General features: G+C 32.3%; 1 protein-coding gene across 1 annotated transcript; it reads right to left on the minus strand.

The window, feature by feature from the left end:
• Positions 1–333: 333 nt before the first annotated feature.
• On the minus strand, positions 334–9886 carry LOC148229443 (uncharacterized). Its single transcript, XM_088196844.1, has 5 exons — positions 9853–9886; positions 8476–8953; positions 3338–3372; positions 2800–3270; positions 334–1674 (listed from the first exon to the last, which is right to left on the minus strand). Exons 1-5 carry the CDS (start codon positions 9859–9861, stop codon positions 355–357), a joined length of 2313 nt encoding a protein of 770 aa, XP_088052970.1. The 5' UTR covers positions 9862–9886; the 3' UTR covers positions 334–354.
• Positions 9887–10227: the final 341 nt, after the last annotated feature.

The following is a 10227-nucleotide window of genomic DNA, read 5'->3' on the forward strand; positions in this document are numbered from 1 at the left end:
AATGTTTTAGTTTTTTTAAAACGATCAGAGGTTCTAAACGTTGTATTTAATTACGAAATGTGTATCAGTAGTAAAACATAACTGGGTTCATTCAGCTTAAAGTATTTATTATTAGTGCAAAGTATTTAGTTTTAGAGCAAAGTATTAAATGTTAGTAGAAATTTTATATTCAAAGTGACATAAATTGTTTTAAGTTCGATATATTTGTTGAATAATTTATTTTTCGTATAGTGTATTTATTATCAGTAACACCGATTAAAAAAATGTGCTTATGATTTTAAAAAAGTTTTATTTAACACAAAGCCCAAAAAACCATAAGAATAAAACATCACAGATATTCAAAAATATTTTTATTTAATTATTACTGTTATAAAAGTGATCACATGCAATGTCATTATACGCCGAGTAGTGCGCGGCTTTAGCTTGAGCTACTTCAGGAGTATCAATTACTCCTCCGTGATGAACCAAAGGAGATTCATAAGCATGATAAGATGCATAAACTGGATATGAATGATACTTGACTTCATTAGTGGCAGCAGAATGTGCAGCAAAATGAGCTAATTTTGCTTGAGCTACTTCAGGAGTATCAACAACACGTCCATCAAGAGCTAAAGGAGCTCCCCCATAAGTATATACGGGATACGAATAAGCATCGACTCCGTGAGTAGCAGCAGCATGAGCAGCAAAATGAGCTACTTTTGCTTGAGCTACTTCAGGAGTATCAACAACGCGTCCATCAGCGCCCAATGGAGCTCCTCCATAAGAATAATATGAAGCATAAGCTGGCGTAGAGTAAGCATTGATTCTGTGAGTAGCAGCAGCATGGGCGGCAAAGTGAGCTGATTTAGCTTGGGCTACTTCTGGAGTATCAACAACGCGACCATCAGCGCCCAGTGGAGCTCCTCCGTAAGAATAATATGATGCATAAGCTGGAGTAGAGTAAGCATTGACTCCGTGCGTAGCAGCAGCATGGGCGGCAAAGTGAGCTGATTTAGCTTGGGCTACTTCTGGAGTATCAACAACGCGACCATCAGCGCCCAATGGAGCTCCTCCGTAAGAATAATATGAGGTATAAACTGGAGTAGAGTAAGCATTGACTCCGTGAGTAGCAGCAGCATGGGCGGCAAAGTGAGCTGCTTTAGCGTTAACTACTTCAGGAGTATCAACGACGCGACCATCAGCGCCCAATGGAGCTCCTCCGTGAGAATAATATGAAGCATAAACTGGGGTAGAGTAAGCATTGACTCCATGAGTAGCAGCAGCATGTGCAGCGAAGTGAGCTGCTTTAGCGTTAGCTACTTCAGGAGTATCAACGACGCGACCATCAGCGCCCAATGGAGCTCCTCCGTGATAATAATATGAGGCATAAACTGGGGTAGAGTAATCATTGACTCCGTGAGTAGCTGCAGCATGGGCGGCAAAGTGAGCTGCTTTAGCTTGAGCTACTTCAGGGGTGTCTACAACTTTTCCATCATATCCCAAAGGAGCTCCATATCCATCGATCTTTGTATATCTTCTACTATAAGCCCAAGGATAAGAATTATATGTAGAATAGGCCAGTGGTAAATAATTCTTATAATAATTCGAGTAATCTTGAGATTCGATTAGTCCTTCTCCGTGCCATTGTCCCTCATGAGACGCGAAAACAAAGCCGACAAGGCAAAAGAGAGCGATCTGTAATATATATTATATATTAATACTAGCATTGTTTAGTATTTAATAATTAAACGCTAGATCATGCGCGTGTGTAACTCACCAAAAATTTCATGTTAAAGCCTTCTCTGAATAGAAAACTGCTTTTCGAAGGACTGAAGAGGGTTCGTCGCTTTTATACTGATGCGGTGATCATAAAAACTGCTCGAGATGGAGGGGAAACGTGTCTAATGACATTTCCTAACATATTCATGATCATGTTACTTATATAAGAGTATGTGTGGTAGAAAATATCCTTGAATTTTTTTTACTTCTTTATATTTTTTACACTATATGTCATATCTGCAGCATATTTATAAATCGGAAAACAATTATTATTATATATTGTATATGTTTTACATATACACACCACTTGTAATATATATTATTATTTATTTTAATATAATATCTCATTATTTTTTCATACTCAAAAATATTTTTCTTATACGTTGTATTAACTAAGACAGACACGATAGATTTTTCGTATAAACTAATTTTTGCTTTAATTGTGATATATTTGTATATTGTGTCGTCTGCTAAATGTACTGATATAATTATATGATATTGATAATAAATAACATCTACTATATGAACGATATTAAAAAAAATTATATTTTAAAAGCAATATTATTTTCTCATATATCTTATCATTTTTAATTTTATACCACATAATAATTATTATATGATACCATACAATATGGTTAACCAAACCATGATTTGTAATGCATGAAATGCAAAATTTTGGCCACAATTGCCATATATTATTATTTTTAAATCCCTATATGTATTTTAATAAATTTATAATACTACCTATTTTAAAATATTTTTATAGTAAAAAATATCTTAACTTGGATTAAGATGATTAAAATAGTTCATGTTTATAATATTAAAATGCATATATTTTTGTAATTATTTTTTATTGCTTTATATAAAATCCGTATTTACACATGTGTATTTGATGGCAATGTACATATGATATAAAACGATGGTATACGTTCGATGATGTAGAACTAATAATCTATGTTTCGGAGGTATTATCTCATGAGAAATATTATCATAAGATTACTGTTGTTGTATTGTTAATCCAGTATATTTTTCTTAATAATGATAGTGGCTTCCGTGGGCGGCGGCGGCATGGGCAGCATAGTGGGCGGCTTTAGCATGGGCTACTTCAGGGGTGTCTACTACGCGTCCATCATGAGCCAAAGGGGCGGCTCCATGGGCATAGTGTCCAGCGTAATGGGCAGAGTAGATTGGAGCGGCATAAGCGTGGACTCCATGAGCATAGGCACCATGGGAAGCGGCGGAATGGGCGGCGAAGTGAGCGGCTTTAGCGTGGGCTACTTCAGGGGTGTCTACGACGCGTCCGTCATGTCCGATGGGAGCTCCATGAGCATAGTGTCCAGCGTAGGCAATTGGGGCGACTAAATGTCCGCCATAGTGTCCAGCGTAGGCCAATGGAGCGTAGTGTTCGTAGGTGTTGTATTGTCCGACGTCTTGGGATTCCAAGAGTCCTTCTCCGCGCCATTGCCCATCATCATGAGCGGCTACGAAACCGACGAAGCATACGAAAGCGACCTAAAATAAATAAAAAATATAATAATGTATAAATTCTAATAATTAAGTATTATTTATAGATGCTCACCAAGAATTTCATTTTTGGTTTGTATAAAGCAAAGCCTTTTCTGAACAGAAAACTGCTAGTGAAGAGCTAAAGGAGGGCTGTTGCTTTTTATACTCACCAGTAAAAGCCTGTTTTCGAGTGGAAGGGGAAACATACCGATGCTGATTACCACACAAACGCACAGGTTCATTATCACAGCGAACATTCATTTTTAAAAAATAAATCCTTGAAAATGACAGAAAAAAATAAATTCATTTTTTTCATACCACACTATATAATAATTTATTTTTATTGAGCCTCAAGAGGAATGTTTTATTTTAAGTTTCGCTCATACATATTCGTGTATGTCGCTTTGAGTTTCGTTTCGCGTGCGTTGATGTCTAATGATCTAATTCGTTATCACAATATTATAAATAAATATTCATAGCTCACAGCACAATAAAACAGTTTTTTGCGTAAAAATTACAAATAATGTGTAATTTTATAGAAAACACAAACGAAGGTAAAGTGAAGCAACGATGACTCAATATCATGCGTTGCATATTCCTTTATTCAACGAAAAAATTATCCGTAGCTATCGGAGACAATGTTTTATGATTTGGTAATATTGATTTAATTAAACCACTAAAAAATTAAAACAAATCTATCGACTTTTTGCTTTATTTCTTTGCCGATTTTCGGCTAAATTCCAAAGCGTTTTTTCTCTGTCGCTAGTAAGTCAAATCAATTTCCGTGTCCTTGTATCCGGGACAGTAGTAGGTAGTGTGTGTGTCTTAAAACTCGATAAAACACTTTTTTGTGTGTTAAGTAGCGTGATATAGTTGAGGTCCGAATCTCAGGCCAACAACCTTTTTTTACTATTTCCTATGAAAATAAATATATGCCACCTCATGGGCGTCACAGATGTTTTTTTATTGATAAAAATGCACAGATTATGTTTCAAATAATGACATAACTGTTTAAATAATAGTTGCTTAAATCCTTTATGTTTAGACACAAATCCTGTTTACTCAAAATATATTAAAATTAATAATAAAAATATGATTTATTAAATATTAGCGAAAATATCTCACAACAGTTTTATTGTATATCTGTATGTTCCATAAGGTATTATAATACCGTTTTATACTAAATTACATGCTTTGTTTTTTATGTAGTGTAAAATATAGTTAACCATGGAAAAACAAGATGATTTTAAATTTACCAGAAATTGCACTATTTCAATGTTGGAATTTTGCTAGTTAATTTAAAATAATTGATTATACTCGATGTGGAAATGTATTGTTTGTTAGCTATTCATTACTGTGTCTTAAACACTACATGTTATGGTTGCCCCAATACGCTACAATAGTCCAAAAATATTACTCCTAGTAAATTAGAATGAAAAAAATATTATATATCAAAATAAAATGATACAAACCAGACAAGCTCCTCATAACTGATATTATGTGAAATGTCAAGATATTAAGGAGCTGGCTGGAGACGGCAATATGCGAGTCGGCTAGCGCGGACATCCTTGCTCTAATGAGTATTGTGACCCTCAAGGACGTTCAGGAACCTAGAAACTTTTTTTTTAATAATTACAGCACTTTTCGGTAGTTTAATGAAATACTTAGCTTTAAACAATATACAGCGAATAATATCCCGATGCTTCTAAAATAATCTCAAGAACCTTTTCTAAATGTATTCGATTGAGAGGAAGTATATAGTTTTTCGGGGATTTCAAATTAAAGTTTCCGATTCGAAAATACTGTGAACTAAAATGTCATAGACGACATAAATAACTAATGGATCGTCAAAGTAAATCGCATTGCTCTAAACAAAGCCAAGCATTTCAAAAGATTATAGAAAACATCACCATTTGTTCTCAAAAGTGATTACGATGTCTTTAATTCAAGTTTTAATGGACGAAACGTTCCCGCCAAAATATTAATAATATTCTGATGTACGAATAAGATCTGTAAAAAAATAGCGAACTAGAAAGTTGGACCCTTGAGGCATTCTCAAAGGGGTAAAATAATATTTCGACAATCGTCCGCTATAAGTTATGAACTATTTACGATCGCTCAAATAATAATCGAATCGGATCGTCTGAGTAACCGAGGTCCGACAATTTTTTTACTAATAACCCATGGCAAACCTGGTCAAAGGCCTTCTCAAAATCTGTATATACTTCACTGTTTTATTTAAAAAAAAATAGTAACAGTAAAATAAGCGTAACGAAGCTGACAACAATGCTACTAGAATATAGTTGTTAATTCATAATTTGCCACTTGGTGACTTTTGTGCATTTCCTAAAATCAGGAAATGAAAAAAGAACCACGTCTTCGACTTTTCAAAGATATATCTGAACTCTCAGTTTCATTAGTTCTCCATACTACGGACCAAATACAAGAAGAAGAAAGTGAATGATCGCAAGGCGAAATAGAACGGAAATATTGTGCGAAACTCTCAGCAATTTTTTGTAGATCATACAAAGTTTTTCGATAGAAGTTCATCACTTTCAGCGTATTAATTATTAAGATAATCCTATTAACAAATTTATAGCAACCGGAAAGCACTACACCTTCTCCTATCATAAGAAACTAGTATGCCTTGACATTCGAGTCAGTATACGATATCATTCAATAACAACGTAAAAATTATATTATTAATAAAATATAACTAGATTTTAATTAATGAATTTTAAAATCACTAATTGTGCTTAGATTATATTCAATACACAAACTTCAATATAAATATGTATCATATTGAATTATCAAAAAATGTTCTAAAAGCACGTTTTACACACCTGGCAATATCTATAATTCCACAAATTACTAGCAGTGAGAAATTAGCTATATAATATCAAAATCATGTCGTTAATGGCTCGTATCAAGGTTACTGTTACTAATCTGCATAGGTAAATTGTGTTACTTAACACAGATATGCGATCAACTATCTTATTCGTATAAATTATATTGTTTTGTATTACGTAATTGAAACAAATCTATTCTGTTCGTAATAAGAGTAAAACTGATACATTTCCGATATATATTGAAATAATTATATAATCAGGTTTCACTGCAATTTAAATTATTTATGTATTATATATTAAAAATGTGTTTAATATATATATATAAGAATTTTGCTTTAATTTTAAAATTGGAAAAACACATATTTTTAAAAAATAAAATATTTTATGTTAAGCAGTATTCTTTTGTGTTTGATAATCTAATAACAAACTGTCGCCTTAGTTATTTCCTTGTTTATTAAAAAAATATTTGATTTTTTTAACTAAAATTGCTAAAAACAAAACGATTTATTACAATAATTATAATAGATTGATTTCTGAGATTTTAAAAATAAAGTCCAAATTAATTTAGAAAAAAGTTTGAAGAGAAAACCTGTATTAGTCATAGTAATTAATCTATTATAACATGCATTCATGCTACTTAGACCACTATGTAATAATATTATTCACTGTTGAAAAACAACGACGACGATAGGCGGTACGCACAGTATTAATCAAGCACTTAGTCTGTCCTAATATATTTTTCGCTTTTACCTTCAGATAGTTTTTAGTTTGAAAATGCATAAAATGAGTTTTAACTAGAAGTTAAAAAAAAATAAAAACAGTTCTGTTGCCTAGAGCGTGTAGACACTAAAATGTTTCGTGATTTTGTGGCAGTTCGTTTGTTTCTATCTATCTGTATATATCCCACCCATATACTGGTAAATAGGGAGCATATATTAAGCTTTAAGTTTATGATTGTTAATGCCAATGTCAGCTCAATCTCGATGATTGTACTCTGGCTCGCACACAAAAATCACATATATTAGATTAAGCAACATTTATTTGTAGTTTGCACTTAAAATATTTATTTGTGCATTTAAATATTAAAAATAGAGAATTAAAAAATTATTTCTAATAAAAAAATATTTAATTGAACAATCTTTTATTTTTAGTGTGTACTAGAATTTTTTTTGTCTAATAAACAGATAAAATTTAAGATTTAAGATTTATTAATACATACTATAATAAGTATAAATTCATATTTCCTTATTAGTTTTAGAACTAATAAAAAAATATGAATATAGCAATTAGACGTTTCGCAATTGTTACATTGAAATTATTTTTTTTAATATTATGAATGCTCATTTTTTACTATTCTATTGTAAAAATAATTGTTTTAGTGCACAACACAAATAAAATGTTGCATAATCTAGAAAAAATAATTAAGCATAAATATATTTATTTAAAGCGCATTTCTTATTATTGTAATGCAAAAATAATTCATTTTATGGAACAAAATATGTATTTAAATGCGCATGTATCTTTATTTGATTCCCTGTTACATCAATCCCAATAAAAATATATGAAATTTAATAACATTTTTTTAAAGAGAAATATTAAGGGAGAACGCTAAAAAGAGCAAGTTGGTTTATTTATTTATTGTAAATCTTTTGTTGTGATATGACAACTCTGTAGAACAGTGACATATATTTTATGTATTTATGTAAACCAATTTTGTGATGATAGATCGAAATTATAGTTATAAAATAATTACTAATTCCGATACAAATTATGATTATGGTATATGATAATGAGTAATTTGGAATGATAAAATTCGATCTTGCTACACTAAACTAACATAATATTTTATGTGGGCCTATGCCCAGCACTCTACCTATACGCCTTTCTTCTCTTCTTTTTGTTTCGTTATTGCAAATAATAATTGTTTTTATTGAATTATTTAAAAACAATAATAAATCTCATTTATGATCTTTGTTTGACATTACTATTATCGTTTAAAAAACTTTGACATTTTGGCATACAAATATTAATTTTAAATATGTATGTAGTAAATTTGAATAAGAAAACACAAGTTTTGTAAAAAAATATATATAATATATTATTTTTTTATTATTTACAAACGTATATACACCTTTTTGTCATGAACATTTGTGCGTGAAAAAAACTTAAGATAAAAATTAAAATAAAAGTCGACAAGCAAGTCGGAAAGAAGAAAAAGAAGAAAAACAAAAAAATAGAAGAAAAAAGTAAATAACGAATAAACACATAAGTCACATAATAATAATGAGCGATGATCGTGGTGGGTCAATGAGGGTTTTTTGGTCTAGTCCAAGAGATCCGTTTTATTAATGATGTCCCCAACCGTGAGCGTATCCGTGCCCCCAATGAGCAGCATCATGGTCCCATCCGTGGTCACGGTGGGCAGCTGAAGCATGTGCTACGGCATGGGAGGCTTTGGCGTGAGCTACTGAAGGAGTGTCCTTAAGGTATTGTTGATCGTGGGTCAGGGCGATGTGAGCTGGTGCACCATGCCAACCATGTCCCCATCCGTGTCCCCAATGGTCTCCATGGTTCCAGTCACCATGAGCCCAATCTCCATGGTTCCAGTCTCCGTGTCCATGCGCCCAATCTCCATGTCCATGAGCCCAGTCTCCATGTCCCCAAGCTCCATGAGCAGCGGCGGCGTGAGCGGCAGCATGAGCTGCCTTAGCATGGGCTACTTCAGGGGTGTCTACGACACGTCCGTCATGTCCCAATGGAGCACCACCATGAGCCCATCCATGACCCCATCCGACTGGATTAGCTGACGCCACGGCGGCCAAGCATAATAAAGCGACGGCCTGTAAAAAAATATAAAAATATCAACAAATAATAAATTGTATAAGTATGATCTGGCGTGTTAAACATAATAGATAAATTGTTAAAATTCCTTAGTAATAGATACACAAAATATAGACAAATCATTTCGTTCGTATTGTGAGTTTTTTATATTGTAAAGTTCAGAAATGGTCCTGTAAAACCGCTGGTTGAATACAACCATTATTCATAAGATAATCGGTCCATCCTAGTTGAATATGAAAAAAAGATATCATAAGATTTTGGATGATGGAGTAAAATAAACGTGCATATGCAAAGAAGGGTGTAGATTAAGAAGAACCGTTCACAAAAAATATGTAAGAAAAAAGTTTAATCGAGCATATGTGATTTAAATATCTATACATCAAACAGTTATTTTACTTACAATGATAAGTATATAAATTTATTCAAAAAATTGTAGATATATGGGTTTTAAAGTATAATAATATAATGTACTTTAAATTTCGAAATAGTAATTGAGTCATCAGAGTAAAATAATATATGCAAATTTTTTATAGCGTTTTAGAATACATTACCATAAGAAAATCTCATTATTAGCATACAGCTTAATAATTTATATGTTAAGTGAAAACACTTTTTTGAAAATAATATTTAATATTGATAAAAATGTGCATTTAATAATAATATGGCTTTCTAACCTAATATTTTTATTGTTATTTAATTGAAATGTTTAAAGTTGATATTAATAATATTTATTAATGTAAAAGATCATAATTTAACTGTCAAATTTATTTTGCTACCCAAAATTTATTTAAAGTGATTTTATAAATAGACCAGAAATATCGATTAGTTAGAAAAAGTCTGTGCCCATATTTTAATTTAAAATCTATTTGTAAAATTTTTGATCACAAGCAATACTCACAAATTTCATATTGTTGTTCTCTTGTAAAGCCTTTTCCGAGAAGAAAACTGCTTATGAGCTTTGCGCTCAGCTATCGTAGAATTTATAGTAAAACTGAAAAGCCCCCGTGGAGGGCTCCGACGGACACACCTCTGTCATTCGATTGCATTCCGCAATTCCTGTCCGACTTTTACGCCTACCTATTCGTTCGTTTAGCGCCTTCGATTCCACAATATCCAACACAGACCAACACCTGTCCGATGATGCCGATTCTGTTTGTCAGTTACGACCTACAAACTGGACCTGCGAAAAATGCACGCAAGGCACAAGATTGCCTTGCCGATTTTTCTCAATAAACTGCGTTTCCTACTTTCAATCTGCCGCATTTTCCGCGAA

The sequence above is a fragment of the Plectrocnemia conspersa genome, unplaced genomic scaffold, assembly GCF_051122295.1.
Source record: "Plectrocnemia conspersa isolate PC_06_02 unplaced genomic scaffold, ASM5112229v1 ptg000011l, whole genome shotgun sequence".
Classification (NCBI taxonomy): domain Eukaryota; kingdom Metazoa; phylum Arthropoda; class Insecta; order Trichoptera; family Polycentropodidae; genus Plectrocnemia; species Plectrocnemia conspersa.

Excerpts from the sequence above, each read along its gene's own strand:
- LOC148229443 (XM_088196844.1), bottom strand. Across the intron at positions 3,271-3,337 it reads AACCAAAAATGAAATTCTTG|GTCGCTTTCGTATGCTTCGT; the intron begins GTGAGCATCTAT and ends TATTTATTTTAG. Across the intron at positions 1,675-2,799 it reads CCGCCCACGGAAGCCACTAT|ATCGCTCTCTTTTGCCTTGT; the intron begins CATTATTAAGAA and ends TATATATTACAG.